General features: G+C 40.8%; 1 protein-coding gene across 2 annotated transcripts in view; it reads right to left on the bottom strand.

The window, feature by feature from the left end:
- Positions 1-218: 218 nt before the first annotated feature.
- Positions 219-17,046, bottom strand: part of crebbpb (CREB binding protein b) — a 95,577-nt gene continuing 78,749 nt past the window's right edge. For both annotated transcript variants that reach the window (XM_026916073.3, XM_053239429.1), the window contains 13 exons: positions 8,299-8,387; positions 7,467-7,547; positions 6,707-6,763; positions 6,523-6,600; positions 6,331-6,398; positions 6,025-6,175; positions 5,688-5,834; positions 5,481-5,594; positions 4,563-4,728; positions 4,237-4,404; positions 3,967-4,128; positions 3,493-3,774; positions 219-3,312 (listed from right to left, as the gene is read on the bottom strand). In XM_026916073.3, coding sequence (XP_026771874.1) covers positions 1,099-3,312; positions 3,493-3,774; positions 3,967-4,128; positions 4,237-4,404; positions 4,563-4,728; positions 5,481-5,594; positions 5,688-5,834; positions 6,025-6,175; positions 6,331-6,398; positions 6,523-6,600; positions 6,707-6,763; positions 7,467-7,547; positions 8,299-8,387 — 3,777 coding nt within the window. In that variant the 3' untranslated portion in view covers positions 219-1,098. The remainder of the gene's footprint in view (positions 3,313-3,492; positions 3,775-3,966; positions 4,129-4,236; positions 4,405-4,562; positions 4,729-5,480; positions 5,595-5,687; positions 5,835-6,024; positions 6,176-6,330; positions 6,399-6,522; positions 6,601-6,706; positions 6,764-7,466; positions 7,548-8,298; positions 8,388-17,046) is intronic.

A 17,046-nucleotide genomic window follows, 5' to 3' on the forward strand; every position in this document is an offset into this window, starting at 1 on the left:
TCCTTAGGTGTGAACAAGTGTGCCAATGGGTGTGTGTTACATTCCGAAGTCATAAACACAGCCTCTGTGTTCCTGGGATAGGCTCCAAATCTAATGTTTCCCTAACCAGGATAAACCAATTACTGAAGATAAGTGAATGAATATGCTGAACTTGTCAGTTTAAGGTCATGAGCTATTGTCAGGACTGTTACGTGGTGAGAGATTCAAAACAGCACCACTTTGTCTGTTGCACACAGTTTATTTAACAATATGGTATAGAAGTATGAAACAATTTCTTTTAATTGGTCTGTACAATGATCTCAAATTGTTTATTTCCTCATATGTACAGTATCTCAATCTGCATGATTTACATTGTAGAATCGTCCTTGCTCAATTCAAGTTTCAAGAGAGAAAAGCCTCATATAGGGGAAAAAAATGACTAAAGAGCTTTCTTTGCACAAATCAGCAGTCAGATACCCTGACCCTGAAAGAGATGGGCTTTTCACTGACAGATCAAAGAAGAGACCAAATAATGTTCTACACCTTGAAACATATGCAATGAAAGCTAATAAATTATGTATTTGGGCACCTTAAAAATAAGAGCAATTACAACTCCTTCCACATTTTGTAGAAGAGATCCTTTCTGTACAAATAAACACAGGTCCTTCTATACAGGCACCATAGTTTGGAGGAAAAAAAATGGTGCATCTCCAAAGGCATGTTTACTCTATCTCCAATTTAGCATGTCTGAATAAACATCAGAAAGGAATGATGACTCATCACTGATATCACACATGACTTATCTTACAGTCTCTGAACACAAAAAGACATCTAAATTAAAAAAAAAATTCTTCAGTAATGAACCACAAATAAATTTCCAATGCAAGTCCAGACCCGGGGGGAAAAAAAACAAAACAAAACGCAGAACAAATTTTTTTTCGTTGCTGGTCTGACTTACAAAAGGGGGAAGTGATTGTGTTTCATCCTCATACACACATAAATAGGAAAAAAAAAAAATAGCAGTCCACTGGTTTGCATGTAAACCATTCACATCCTTTGTCTGAAATATCAATACAAAGAACTGGATGAAAATGAACACCTCTCTATCATCTCTCATTGCTACAATCCTTCCACAAACTTCTCTAATGTGTCTCCAGTGGTATCTCCCACCATACTCAAGTCATTGGTCAGCCCTCTATGGTTTGGTGTGTTAAGCTGAGAGAGCATTGTGCTCTGCTCTGGTGTACACAGATGGCCCTGTTCCATGGAGCCTGTCATTGGTCCAGCCAGTGCAGGGTGGGGGGAGCTGGAGTGAAATGAAGCATGCTGGGGAGAGGGCTGGGGCTGCATGCGTGGGGATGGACTGGAATGTGGGGGCTGCTGAGAAGGGGGACGGGGCGATTGTACTGGGGCAGGTGACCTCACTTGGTTGCCCAATGCATTGACTATGGCCTGTCCAGGTAAATGTGATCCTTGCTGCTGTCCTGGGAGTATATGGGGCTGAGGGCTCATTGAGGTGGCTTTAGGTGGTGATCCTATCTGCTGCTTCAGCATCTGCTGTGGTAGCTGTTGCTGCTGTTGCTGCAAAATGCGGTGTTGCATCATGTTCTGGGCTGGGTCCATGCTAATTCCAGGTTGGCCCATGGGCCCGCTGCCTCCCTGCATGGTCAATTGCTGCTGCATGCGGATTTGAGAGTAGCTAGCTGCACTTTGAGGCTGGGAAAACTTCCCCTGGCCAGGAGCCATGACTCCTTGCTGCTGCTGTGGCTGCATTTGGCGCATGAGCTGTCGGCGATAAAGCTGCTGGTTGCCATTGTGTGCAGCATTCATGAGTTGGCCCTGTGGCCCCAGAGTGCCTATACCCTGGGTTGCAGCAGCTTGCTGAGGTTGCATCACCGGCCTCATCACTGGGACACTCTGCATGGCAGCCATATTCTGCAACCCAGGCTGGACTCCGATCATAGCTTGAGAGTTCTGTTGCTGCTGCTGTTGGGCTTGCTGGGGCTGGCTGGCCTGATACTTTGCTGTTCGTTGTTTGATGAATGCAGCCATCAAGTGAGGGTTTAACTTAAGAATGTTGAGGACCTGCTGCTGCTGTTGAGGTGAACTTGGTGATTTCAATGTGCGCAATAGCTCCTGGAGGGCACCTGGTGCAATGCTGCTGCCTGCCCCTCTCTGGGCCATGTCAATTTGCTGTGGGGCTTGAGATGGCACTGGCTGAAGTGGCATGACACCCTGCACGGGCCGGGGTTGCTGCTGCTGTATCACAGCCCGCTGCATCAGCGGTGTCTGCTGAGGTGACTGCGTTACCTGAGGCTGTTGAGGTACCATAGTGGCTTGCTGTGTTGGCACCTGCTGTGGCTGAGGGGCCTGTGGATTCTGCATGGGGCCTTGCAACCCAGCTCCCCATGGCCCAGATTGCATTCCCTGTATAGGCTGAGGACCTCGGGGCCCCATCATCTGCATGGGTGCCACCATGCGAGACTGGTTCATTGGCATGCCATTCATGTTAACTCTGAAGTCTGGCTGCTGCTGTTGCTTTGACTTGGCTGTCATCTCTATACTCCGTGCAACCTGCAAGGCAGCTAGTGTCGGTTGCTGTTGTGGTGCTGGTGGCTGTGGGGGCATGGGCAGGGGAGATGGTTGCTGATGTAGGGGCGAGGATTGAGGGCCTTGTTTGCCCTGGGAGCCTGGCGTAGGTGGCTGGCTGCTGCGTCCATTGTTGGCAAAGACCTGGGGCATGGTGGCCATGTTCTGGTTTGACGCTTGGGGCTGGTTTGGTAATGGCTGAGGTGTCTGTGGTGTATTGGGATGCTGTTGCTGAGAGTTTGGGGTCCCGGGAGCTCCTGAGTTGGGGGAAGGCAGGGGTTTTTGCATGGTCCGGCCCTGCATGAGCGCCATGCGCCGCCTCATCAACTGGGCCTGTTGTAGCCGCTGTTGGAGCTGCTGCTGGCGCAGCTTGTGCTTGATATTGAGGCAGAAGGGCACAGGACACTTGTTCTCTAGGCAGTGCTTGGCATGGTAGCAGCACAAAGCGATGAGCTGTTTGCACACGGGGCAGCCCCCGTTGGTCTTGCGCTTGCAGCCTTTGGTGTGTTGCACCACCCGCTTCATTTTCTGACAAGATGGTAATGAGCAGTTAGCGTTGCGGCACTGGCAGGCATGTACCAGAGATTGGATGCAACGTTGAATGCTCAGGCGCCTGCTTTCCTGTGGGCTCTTGGAGGCCTCACTATTCTGGTTGCTGCTGTCATCATCAAGGCCAAGGCCCCATTTCACCATCTGATGTTCATGACCCTTGGAGTTGTAGCAATTAATGCATAGGTCAAAGTCCTGGAAGAAAAAAATTAAAAGTTAATATTTTTGATACATTGATATTACTTTCATTAAATTATGCAATACTAATAACTTGTTTGGCTAGCAAAATAATCCCTTCTCAATTGCTATTTCAAAGTATTAAATCATGAAATCTGCTCAGTGGAGTCAGGGTCCCAAATGCAAACGTGAACTGACCTCACAGACAGTGCAGTGCCAACGTGTCTCTACATGGTGCTTGCACTCATTGCAGGTGTAGACAAAACGGTCCTGGCCCTGGTTATGCAGCTCTACCAGCATACACATAGTGCTCCACTTGCAGCGGCGCAGAGAGCTGAACTCCCAATGCTTGTCCCGTGCCAAAGTAAGGAAGGCATCACGACCATCCATAAGGTCACAGGTGAGTAAGGGGTCAGGGTCCATGATGGGGGGTAGAGTGTTGATCACAGGACCAGCATGTAGGTGGATTACAAAGAAAACCTAGATTGAATAGATTGAATGATTTCAAGGTTGGGAGAAATCTATAAATATACATTGATTTAGGAGTTTAGAAATGTTATATGTGAAATGTGCCTACAACAAGCATCTCAATGTACAACTGTCCCTGACATTTTGTGCACATGACAAATAAACTTGAAACTATATGCATCTCCAAACTGTTGTAGAACTTGCCTCCTTGTGCTTCTCCATAGTTGCATAGAGCTTCTGGGACAGGTCATTTGCTACATTTGGCATCCCAGGCTTCTTCTTGTTGGCTCGGCTCATGCTGCTCTTGTTCTTGTTGGTCTTCTTGTTGTTCTTCTTTTTGGCATTCTTGCTATCAGCTTGGGTCCCCTTCAGAAAAAAATTAAATTAATAACTTTTAGCGCCCTTTTTTTTTTTTTTTTTTTTTTTTTTTAAAGAGTTGCCACAACTCCATCATTTCATGTATCTTAATCTTACCTCTACTGTTTCAGAGGAGGCTGTACTTTCCTCCTTCTTCCTTTCCTCCTCCTCCTGCTCCAGCTCCTTGATGCTTTCCTCCAAAACATTGGGCCAGAAGTCCCCCTCAAAATAAGGCAGCTCATAGGCACTTTTAATTCGATCCTCTGTAGCCTGTTTAAAGATGTCCTGTAACAAGGAATGCATTTAAAGTATTTTTACCTGATGCCAAAGAACTGACCAGCAGAATGCCAGAAGGCTACTAGAGATACTGCCATTAGAAGTAAGTGGGCTCAATCATTTGTACTGTTTTAATGTCATACGGCAGTACTGCTCCATCATCTTACCTTGTAGTCATGAATTATTCTTTCTGCAAAAGCTTTGTCCAGCATTTTGCGGTACCACTCCTGGAGTCTTTTGGGCTTGGGTATCTTCTGATCAGGAGGGTGACAGTGAAATATATAGTCATCTCCTTCACTTGGTGGGCAGGCCCAGATGTGACCTGTCACATACCTAGATATAGGGAAAATTATATTCAAGCTACAGTGTGTATGATTGTTGTGAAAAAATATTTATTTTACAAAAAAAAAAAACACAAGATTTTGAGTCACAATTAGCTGTTCCAATGCTTTTGGAGGGGACTGTATTTATGGACCTGACTGTATATAGTACTTACATAGCATTATCTCACACACACCTGGGTGCATGATTATCATGTATTTTGCATTTCAAACTTTAAAAGGAAGTTGATTGTTTTCTGTTGGTGCATTTCAGACTCAGGCAGGTCTGTCAATTTTTAAAAATGAGCAAGCTTTTATTCACACAATGCTTCTGAAAACGTGAGGGGACGATGATAACAGCAGATAATTATCCTGAGTCACAAATACTTGGGGCACATACCAAACAACATTCTCTACTAAGAGTACATTAGTATATGAAAGCTTTCATTGTTATCATCTTTAGTGAGCAGAATGCATTTGTGGGTGTAACCCTTGGCACTTGTTGCTGGCAGATTAATCCGTATGTTTGAGAACGATGCAGCACAATGTATGCTGTAAACTTCTTCTGCAAGTAGCTAACAACAGCATTTTTCTAACAGGGTTGTAAGATTTTTGAACTTTGCACACAATCAGCTCTAATTAGATAATACAAAGACAAAACACTGTCAATATAAAAACTGATTTGTATCATTTTTAATGTGGATAGCGCAGCTCTGCGTGTCCACAGATTCTCTGATCCCAGTTTGTCAAGCATTTAAAACTTACCCAAGTTTCTTGACATATTCCAGATAACCAATCAAGATTTCATGGTAGACAGCAGTTCTTAGAATCCGAGGTCTGAAGAAGTGAATACTATCAAGGTATGAGATGTACACACGCCTGAAAAAGGGAGAAAAACACAAAAACAAACAAATCAGATTTTGACATTTATAAAACATGGCATCTTAATTCTCATTATTTCACTGGCATTACCTGGTGTTAGGGAAAGGGCAATCAGTTCCATATTCTTGGACATGCATGCCAAAGAAACACACATCTACTCCATCTATCTCTTCAAATGCAAAAAGTGCTTTGGTTCTGTATGGAAAGTTTTCTGCCATCTCCCCTGAGTCAACAAACCTGAAGACAGCAAATAATCAAAACTGGAGGAAAGGACCTCTCTGATATGTAGAACAAGTGATTACTAGAATACTAGAATCTCTATTGGGGGGCGGGGTTTTCCATAAAGTCTATCCACATGGAAGAGCTGATCAGGTGAGTGCTAAACAAAACACACAGTCATATTATAATTTAGTCATGTCTTATTTACCTAGATTTCATTCCAGGTTTGACATCAACCGTCTTGTCTGAGCTCGCCACCACCCGTACAAACACTTCACCAGCATCAGGGTGGTTCTGCCTCTTCAAGTACTTATTTACACGGTCCTCTATGTATGTGCCAAGCCTTGTAGTCTGTAATCCTAGAAGAGGGAGAACATACACTCAAAATATACATAAATTAATTAAATTATTCCTGGACTCCATAACTTTTTTTTTTTTTAATATAGCCTATATTCAGGCTAAACACTTGAAACTTGAATATACACAGTCAGATCTCAGATCTCAAAATACATACTTTTAGCAGAAAACTTGTTCTCTTTTCTTGTTTTCCCCAACTTCTTAAGGCAGTTGTCACAGAAAAATCTGTTAAAGAAAACACACACACAAAAAAATTAAAAATTAAAAATAAATAAATAAATAAAATCAAAAGCTGTTCCCTGCAAAGTCATCAGCGGTCATTCTGACAGAGCAAGACAAGGGGATCTACCCTGATGGCCAGATGACATCATAGTGTAACACACAGATCTGATGCATCTTACGCCCACAGTCTTTACATTCAACAAACCTGTTAAAGATAAGCACAGAAACCACAGAAAAGTTATTCCATCAAAATATATATGAAAGACCAAAATCCAGATGTGGTGTTATACTTGTCTAGTGGTTTAACTTACGGCTCAGGGTCCAACATGTCGTTTTTCTTCTTTTCAAACTGATCCTTTGATATCATACTGGAGAGAGAGTAATTATTTAATAAATAACAAAACAAAGATGTACACAGTAGATAGAAATTAGATCAGTGTCAGAATGGACTTAGCATAGTTGCTGATCAGAATCACTGACTTTTACACACTGAACAAATGTAAAGTTGATTTAACATGACCTAAATCTTATACCTAAACACAGAACAGAACTTGTCATAAAACTTTCCCCCAGCACCCCTTATTTTGCTAAACTTGGCAACAGAAGCTTGCAGAGGGTCGACTTGTTAAGTATTGGATCAGTATCAGGTATCAGCCAATACTTAGAATTCGTACATCAACACTATCAAAAAGGATATTGATATGTCCCTAGTAACAAACTTATATACCACCACTATAGTATAATAGGGTTTTACTGTAAATGTTTCACAAACTAACCATTAAACAATGTTTAATTTGAACCACATTATAGTACCACTACACTGGATACTTATCAAATTACCAGAAAATCAATACAATTATTGCTAAATTATTGCTGAGCTTTGCACTTTTGATTCTAGATTATCTCCAATTTTTATTTAACCAAAGCTACATTTTCAATGCCATTCCATTCAAAAACCTTCTGGGCTTGTGAAGATATCCTGATTTGGGTGTCACACCTCTTTGTTTCACTTTGCCACCTGAAACGTGGCTAGATGACTCCTACTCCCTCTTCAAAGGATGTCTCACTTACGTCTGAGGTTGTGCAGGGTCGTCACCCAGGGTGACGCTGTCGCCCTGGATCTCGTTGAAACACTTTTCGCAGAAGTGATACCTGTCGGCAAGAAGGCCATATTTGGGTGAACTGGACCCGGCACACAACACCACAAACGGGCACACGGAAAGCAGCACAGCACAACAGCGCAGATCAGGTAGCCACGTGGAGAGACAACACAGAGCAGACAGGCCAAGGCAAAATAATAATTTACTCAATATTATTAAACAAATAATACGAGGTGCATAATGAGAAAATGTAGGAGCTGATACATAGAAAATAAAAAAATCATTTTTACTCACAAAATTTAGAGACACTCACAACATCTGTTATTTTTCTCACTGAATATTTCAATCATAACAAGAAGTCACCAGATATTAACACCTGGAAAGCCATTTTATATTGTCTAGGTAAGTAGGTAGGTGAGAATGACACTTTCACAGCCTAAATATTTTCTAGCCAAGAATGTTTTAACAAAACTATTAAAATTTTTTTACAGCTGTTTGCTTCAGTTTCTACACGATTGAACCACGAACTTGAGCACACATGAAAACTTCAGTATGATTCAATATAAAATCGGGTACATTCTGGAATTATTGAAATTTACTGTCATTATTAGCTGCGTGGAACTGAAATTTATGGCACTACAGTGACATATGAAAGTATTCTATTTAACAGCTACTTTTTGAAATCTTTGAATTTTTTAATTCCAAGCAATCTTGGAATAGCAATGTAGTCATTATGAAATACTGTTTTCCTGGTGCATCTATGCTGTATTCAATTATTTTCATATAGTCCAGCATGCAGATACCTGTTCTGGTAACTGTAGTATGTTCCATCTCTGGAGATGGTGCACAGCTGTTTGCCATAGCAGCAAAGCGTCTGAGGTGAAAATTCATACTGTGGATGGACACAGGGACAATGTCAAGGGACAAATATTTAAAATAAAGTAATAATAGGAAGAGAAATACAAACAGGTCTTTCTTTACAGAGTTGTTTATAGTTTTTTAGTTCCTTTTAATGCAAAGTGAAGCTAAAGCTATATGAACAATGATTTATTTTTTAAACTACAGTACACTGTAATTTAAATTAAATTCACTATACAATGCATAATTTTAGCTTTAGATTATATTACGCAGGATGAATTACACAAAAAATGTCACTGGTTAATGAAAAACATGGTTAATGACTATATGAAAGAATTCTCCCATGTACATGTGTATGCTCTATGGCAGCTGAGTCTGCTGATTAACTTGGCCAGCCTAGAACAGTCCAAGTCAAAACCAACTATGAAGACTGCTCTGTGTGGGGAAAGGCCAATCTAACATGTGGGGTTTGACTTTAAGGGCCACCAAGTTTCACAGATATGCTATCTGCTTTGGATCATTCATTTCATAGAGTGACACTTGAGACAAATAGATATTTATATATATATATATATATATATATATATATATATATATATATATATATATATATATAAATAAATGTTTTTTATTTTTACAGCATACATTCCTCACTAGAACCCATAAAAACAGACATCTGTAACTGATAAATCAGTTCTACAAAACTATCAGGTGCTGGAGCTCAGGATGTGTGAAGAATTGTTTTGTTGACCTTCGGGCTCCCAAGTGAGGCAAAAGAAAAGCATTTTCCGCGTCACAAGTTCTGATAATGTCACAGCCATCCGTGGCTGGGAGTCTAAGAGCACAAAATTGGCCGTGCGGTGGGACATGGCCACGTATATGTAATTGTGTATGTATTTATGTAGCCAGTGTACAATAACAGTTTCACGTTTACACCTAAACCCAGCTGTGTATCATCATTTGCAATTCACACAAACCCTCTTGAATCAAGACACTTTTTCACTAAACTGCAGTAGATATATAAAATTTAAATATAATTTGTGAACACTGTGGCCAACTTTCTTGTTTGTTTCGACCTGTGCAGTCACAGCTGTATACTAGCAGGTGGGATAAAGAACCTCTAAAGGATGTGTATGGGGCTACTTTTTAAATCTCATTTCTTTCTGCTCCAGAAGAAATTCTGAACAATCACTACAGCTCTGGCAGTTTGTCTGTTTGTAGTTGGTTCTATTTCCCTAAATATAAATAAATGAGTCATTTAAACCACAGCAACCCCACAGGTCCTGATCAAGAATGGATTACCAAACAGGCCTACTGGGCACAGACTCAGGGGCCCAAGAAGTAACAGGGCCCCAAAGCCAGAGTGTCTGCGTAAAGTCGCTCTTATTAACTACCCAGAGTCAAACGTCCAAAAGTCTTTTGGAAAAACTGAAGAAATAGACTACACATTACCTTGAAGAGGCCACAATAAAAACGATAATTACACCTTCAAAGTGAGTGTTTATCATTTTAGTCTTCTGTAGGATTATGGGGTCCGATTCCTCTGTTACTGAGATCAAAATCCAAATCCAACAAGAAAGTACAAAACAATGGCTCCATCAGAACCTCTAAGAGCCTCTCGGAGTTCCCCAAGAGAAATAAAAACACCCCCACCTCCAAAACAATAAATAAAAAATGTAGCAGTTACTTAAAGGTGTGGATCATGAGGATCCTGCATGTTTTTTTCCCACCAGGGCCGCCTAACAGCATGGCTCTCCACAAGCAGTATACAACTGCGTTGTCACTTGACTATAGAGTTTATTTTTGCGGGGCAGTGTGAGCCATTTGAGGTGCTGAGTGTTCACAGTTGTAATGTGAAATATTATGCATACCAGTTAACCTGCTTGTAGCTTTTGTGGTGTGTTGGTCAGCTCCTTTAAATATGTGGCGATAGGCATAAACTGGAACAATCAAATTCTTTCAAAGGTTTGCAGGGCCCCACCTCTTGCAAAAAATCAGGGGATGGTCCCTGTAATTGCGGATATACACCGATCAGCCATAACATTAAAACGACTGAGAGATTAAGTGAATAACTTTGATTATCTCATTATAATCGCACCTGTTGAGGAGTGGGATATATTAGTAAGTAAGTGAACAGTCAGTTCTCAAAGTTGATGTGCTGGAAGCAGGAAAAATTGCCAAGCATAAGGATCTGAGCGACTCTGACAAGGGCCAATTTGTGATGGATAAGATGACTGGGTCAGAGCATCTCCAAAACGGCAGGTCTTGTGGGGTGTTCCCGGTATGCAGTGGCTAGTACCTAGCAAAAGTGGTCCAAGGAAAAACAACCGGTGAACTGGCAACAGGGTCATGGGCACCCAAGGCTCACTGATGCACATGGGGAGTGAAGGCTTGGCTGTCTGGTCCAATCCCACAGAAGAGCTACTGTAGCACAAATTGCTGAAAAGGTTAATGCTGGCTATGATAGAAAGGTGTCAGAACACACAGTGCATTGCAGCTTGCTGTGTATGGGGCTGCATAGCCACAGACCATTTAGAGTGCCCATGCTAACCCGTCCACCGCTGAAAGCTCCTACAATGGGCACGTGAGGGAAGAGATGGCACCAGGATGCACTCTGGGAAGAAGGCCAGTTGGCAAAGGCAGTGTGATGCTCTGGGCAACATTCTGCTGGGAAGCCTTGGGTCCTGGCATTTATGTGGATGTTGCTTTAACACATACCACCTACCTAAACATTGTTGCAGACCAAGTATAGCCCTTCATGGCAACGGTATTCCATAATGGCTGTGGCCTCTTTCAGCAGGATAACGCGCCCTGCCACACTGCCACATTTCATTCCTGAAATTATTCAAGAATGGTTTGAGGAACATGACAAAGAGTTCAAGGTGTTGACTTGACCTCCAAATTCCCCACATCTCAATCCAACTGAGCATCTGTGGGATGTGCTGGACAAACAAGTCCGATCCGTGGAGTCCCCACCTCACAACTTACAGGACTTAAATGATCTACTGCTAACGTCTTGATACCAGATACCACAGCACACCTTCAGAGGTCTTGTAGAGTCCATGCTTCAACAGGTCAAAGGTCTTGGTGGCACAAGGGAGACCCACACAACATTAAAACTACCTGCCTAATATTATGGCTGATCAGTGTAATATTGTTAAGCCTATTATCATCATCTTTCAAGAAAGGGAAGCTTGTGTGGGCTAAAGATATTTTGGCTCATTATTTTGGTAGTGTGGTTCAGGGCCAAAGTTAGTATGTCTTGAATGGGGGTGCAGTCAAAATGTCCAATGGGCATCTTTCATAATCATGCTTGCCATAACATTTGTATCATAATGAAGAACTGCAGGCTCAATGCCATAAGTTTTGTTAAATTTTATTTTACTTTTCCTTTTACATTTATTTTATCCTGTTGACATGTAAATGCTATTAATTTATTTATTTTTGGCCATATACGGCTGAGCCAAGGGTGTCAGGGGTGTTTTCTGAGACCCCAATTTTTTTCTAAGGCTATTAATTTTTTTTTTAACTTGTTTAACATAATCAATAAACATAATCAATTAACACCAATAATCTAGGCTCTGAAGAAAGGATGTTTCTAGGATAAAGTGCTAACAGAAACTATTTAAGTACATGCACTCTTACATAAGTTATTACACTGATTAAAGTTTTTTTTTTTTTTTTTATTAAATGAATGAATTCCTTTTTAATTGGCTACCAGCTGTTGTGTGCGTCCACGCCCAGGGGCCCACTGTCTCGTAATCCATCCTGATGCATGCCTTTATAACTGCACTTGATTAACTGTGTGAAAAAGACTAACAGTAGCCAAGAGCAATGTATAATGAAAATTCATTTAATTTCATTTAATTGATTAAATTTACTATGTTGGCTTTTAGTTCTTTTTATTATTATTATTATTGACAAAACTTTGGCACATAACTCATCCCACACCGTTTGTGCTATGGACATGAATAAGGGCTTAACCAGCTTATTGAGGAGAGGCGTGCTATCACTTTTATAAGCAATCAGACTTACGACGTTCAAACAGTGGGGGGGAGAGAAAAAGAAGAAAGGGGAGAGAAAAGAAAAAAAAAAAAAAAAAAAAAAAAAAAAAAAAAAAAAAAAAAAAAAAAAATCGCATGTTTTTCAGCCCATAGAGAATGAATGGGAAATAAAACATGGGTGTCACAGCTCAGATATCATTTGGCTGGCATGCTCATATTACATATCCTTTTGTATGTCTTAGGGAGTAGACCTGTCTGAAATGTCTGGAAAATTGTTATATTCTGGCCTCATGGACAATACTGGAAATTTTGGCACCTAACTAGTCCCTCACCATGCCGTGAAATTCCTGATTAAATTTCCCCATACACAGCCATGTCATACATCAGGCGTGCTCACAATTCCAAGACAAGAGAGCTACTTTTTCATTTTATTACTATGGTAAAAACCACCATGTAAAATATGCATGTACACTCATTTTGACATTTGAGAAATATTTTGAGAGAATTAATTTTATTCAAATAATGTTATGCAATCAATTTTCATTCAATGAAATCACACAAGTAATGTATAACCAAAGTACAAATCAACAACTACAAAAATATGAACAACCAACAAATTTTTCAGATGACTTGCACTGAAATGAATCAGCCAGTCCATTGTAATCAGGACAGTAGCTGCTTGTGGCAAGATTTAAACAGGCATCCAGGTGTTCATCAGTCAGGGTTGACCAGTATTTGGATTTGTCATTCAAGAGGTTCCAAAATTGTCCAGCAGAGGCCCTTGCCTTCATCTGAAGGTCAGACTGCAGCAATAAAATTATACCCCTTCCAGGGCAGATGCATTGATTTGGAAAACTGATGCAATGTTTGAAGTCAGTACATCCACCTCTGCTTCAGATCCAAATGGAAAACAAATGAAAGTTGCAATTAGCTCAAGTGCTTTCAAATCTTGAAAACGTTTGTTAAAGTCTGAAAGTACATTTTGAATCTCCCCAACATATTTCCTTGCTTTCCCAGTTCGGATGCAATGTGCTGGAAGGATCGTAGATCGTGCCACTCCAATTTTGATGCCACCAGTTTCATCTTTTGCTTGAATGCATTAACAGAGCTAATCATGTCTATAATGCTTTTATCGCTCCCCTGTAGTTCTAAATCGAGCTCATTGGGCATGCCAGTAAAATCAGTTAAAAAAGCCAAGTCCATTAGCCATTGTTTATCATCCATCTTTTCATGTTCAGAGTGTTTGGAAACGAGAACAAACTTTGATTTCAGGGAGCAACTCCCTGAATTGCTGCAAAAAAAAAAACCTCTGCTGAGCCATCTGACATCACTATAAAGCAGTCTGTGTTCTGCATCTGACTCTTGTAACTATGCACAAAACAGTCGTCTTTGAAGAGATCTTGCCCGAATTGAGCAGACAATTTCCACTGACACATCCTTGACCTCTCTCATATTGAACATCTTTGTGCAGAGCACCTGCTGGTGAATAATACAGTGGTAACGGAGGAAGTCTTCTCATCCTCTTTGCATCCTCTCGGCCTACCATGGCTGGTGCACCATCAGTTGTGACTGATATGAGCTTTGACAGTGGCAAGTTCGTTCTTGCAGCAAACTCTTTAAATGTGGAATAAATGTTCTTGCCGCATGTGTGTTCCTTCAGTGGTCAGCCTTCTTTAACAGTCATGTCTGCAAACACCATCCTAATGTAAATACATAACTGTGCAGTATCAATGACATCTACAGACTCGTCAAGTTGAAGTGAAAAACATATTTTTGAATGTTTTCTCTCAGTTGCTGATCTAAGTTATGTGCCATCACCTCACAGTGATGTAATGCAGACATTATCTCAGACTTAAGTTTAAAATCTTTAAACAAAGTCTGCAGCCTCAACAAGTGCCTCTTTGACCACTTCCCCATCTTGAAAGGGTTTCTTGTGTCTGACAAGAAGATGGCTTAATTTCAGGATGCCAATGTCACTGTTTGTGCCTTCGAACTTTGCCTTATAAAAATGGCTTGTTGAGCAATCAACTGGAATTTTAGTTCTCTTTCTTCTTTCGTAACTCACTCTCCGGGGGAAATTTACTGTCATATGTTCTGTGCATGGTACAGTAATGCCTCTCTACGCTCCCCTTCTTTGGCAAAGCAACAGCTGCTTCACAAATTAGACACATTTTGAATTCATCATTGTAAAGAAAATAATCTTCCTCCCATTCTGAACGAAAATGGTATGTTTTTTTTCTGCTCTACCTGCTTCTTCCAACATTTTGAACTTGCAACCGTAATATGCTTTAACTGCTGCTGTACTTGCTATTCGCTGTTATGGAAACTGCATAGCCTGACAAGCATTGGAGATATCAAGCATTGGAGATATCTTTTATAAATTGGGGAGTTTCTTGCCTGTGTTGGCGTTTAAATTATATTTTTTTCTTTTTCATCAATAATTTTGCACTATTGTTTTGTTGTATTTTTCACTTTTCCCTTCTGCTGCATTTTCATTTTCTTAAAGAATGCTTTTGTTTTTTTTTTTATCTAAAGAAAGTCATTCTTCCTCTGTCATCAGTAGTAGCCTTATTTGTGATAAGTGTATGTTAGTTAGCTGTCGGAGAAGATTGCAGCATTACAGGTGCGCATTCAGACTCCAGAGAGGGTAAGTGAGAGTGAGAACGGCAGTGGTTTCAGAGGAAAGTCTGGATCCCTTAGGCAGAGTGAGCAATCCCCCAACTCTAGCATTAGAGCCCTCACAGCGGGGCAAATCGGTGACGACTTGGCAGCATAATCGCAAAGCCAAAGCTAACGCTAAGGCTCACCCATGGGAGAACCACTCCTCTCCGCTTCACATGTCTTAACAGGTTGGCTCCTCAGTTAAGCACCTGCTGAGAAAACTGAAAGAAGTCTGGTTAAAAGAAACTCTATTTTAAGGCATGTAAAATTAGCTAGCCCTTTAGGGGCAGCAGCAGCAGTAGTTAGGTGTATACTGGGAGCCAGGCACACAGCATGTAATCTTCCACAGGAGTCTAAGGCATGCACAGGTTTTTAAAGATAGGTAATCACGAAGGAGCTAATGATATACACCTTCATGAGTCAGAGGTTACAAATAGTAACATTGTAGAGGTGTGTACATTAGCAAAGGCAATGTCCAATGCAGTAGTATGCTCTGGCCCCATCCCAATGCGGTGTGGCTGTGTAGCTTACAGCAGGTTATGTCACTAAACTGCTGAATGTCCAGGTGGTGCTCCGAAAACAATGTAGGCTTTATAGATAATTGGAATAGCTTTAAGGACAAGGCTGGCCTGTTAGGGTGGGACGGTATCCATCACACTCAGGAAGGTGCTGCTCTCATTTATTGCAGCATAGCACATAGGCTCAGAACAGGCCTAGTTAATCGGTGACAATCCAGGGCCAAGGCCAGGGAGCAGACAAGCAGGCTAAACCGACAGTCGTCACTTAGGTTTCGCTATATTGAGACTGTGTCTGTTCCCTGAGCTAAACAAAAAATGTAGAAAAACTCAGGTTTGTTTTAGTGACCTAAATAACATAACATTAAATCATACTGAATGCACAGCCAGCATCTTTGTTCTGAAGCTAGGACTGTTAAATATTAGATCTCTACAGTGCTTATTGTTAATGAAACTATTACTGATCAGGAGTTTAACATAAGGTTTTTAACAGAAACGTGGATTAAACCAAATGAGTATGAGTATTAAATGAAGCTAGTCCTCATGGATACAGTTATATACATCAGCCTCGTCTAACTGGAAGAGAAGGAGGTGTTGCAGTTATTTATAATGATATGACTAGGTTTTTTGGTGACGTCTAGATTAAATTCAACGCGTTTGAAGTTCTTTATACTAAAATATGTAGCCACAAAAAAATACGTCTACCCAGTCGATTCTGCTGATTATTATTTACAGACCCCCAGGACCATATTCTGAATTTCTTTGTGAATTTGTGGATTTCATTCCTAACCTGGTTGTTTCTTCAAACAAAGCATTAATTGTTGGAGACTTTAATATTCATTTTGATAATCCGGAAGACTCTCTGAGAACAGCGGTTGTGTCCATTCTAGATTCAGTAGGGGTTAATCAGAACGTAATAGAACACACTCATAATGCTAACACACTCTTAATGCTCACACTCTTGATCTAGTGCTAACATTCAGATTAAATACAGAAAATATAGTTACATTTCCACAGTCTGAAGCTCTCTCAGATCATTACCTCATCTCGTTTAAAACGTGTCTTAGTCATAATATACACACCTTACCATACTACCGCTTCAAATTCACATCAGCTACTGCACAGAGTTTTATCAATCTCTCAGATTTATCAACTATGATTGGATGACGGTCTGACCCCACAGTACTTGATCAGGTGACCACATGCTTAAGAGTCAACGTTCTGCTACACTCTAGATAATGTAGCTCCACTTAAACAAAAAAAATAATTAGAGAGAAAAAAACTAGCACCCTGGTTATAATGATCACATTATAATAATGTGATGATAATAATAAAACCATAACAGATCATTAATTGGAATGTTTTACTCCCCTTCAGCAAAGCCAGATGACAGACACCAGCTTAATAAAGCTGAGGAATGTGAAAAAGAACTTAAATACTGGAGGCTTATTAACTTCCTTTTACTTAATTCTGACAAGACAGAAGTACTTGTACTAGGACCACATGCAGCTAG

Source organism: Pangasianodon hypophthalmus, chromosome 13 (assembly GCF_027358585.1).
Source record: "Pangasianodon hypophthalmus isolate fPanHyp1 chromosome 13, fPanHyp1.pri, whole genome shotgun sequence".
NCBI lineage: Eukaryota > Metazoa > Chordata > Actinopteri > Siluriformes > Pangasiidae > Pangasianodon > Pangasianodon hypophthalmus.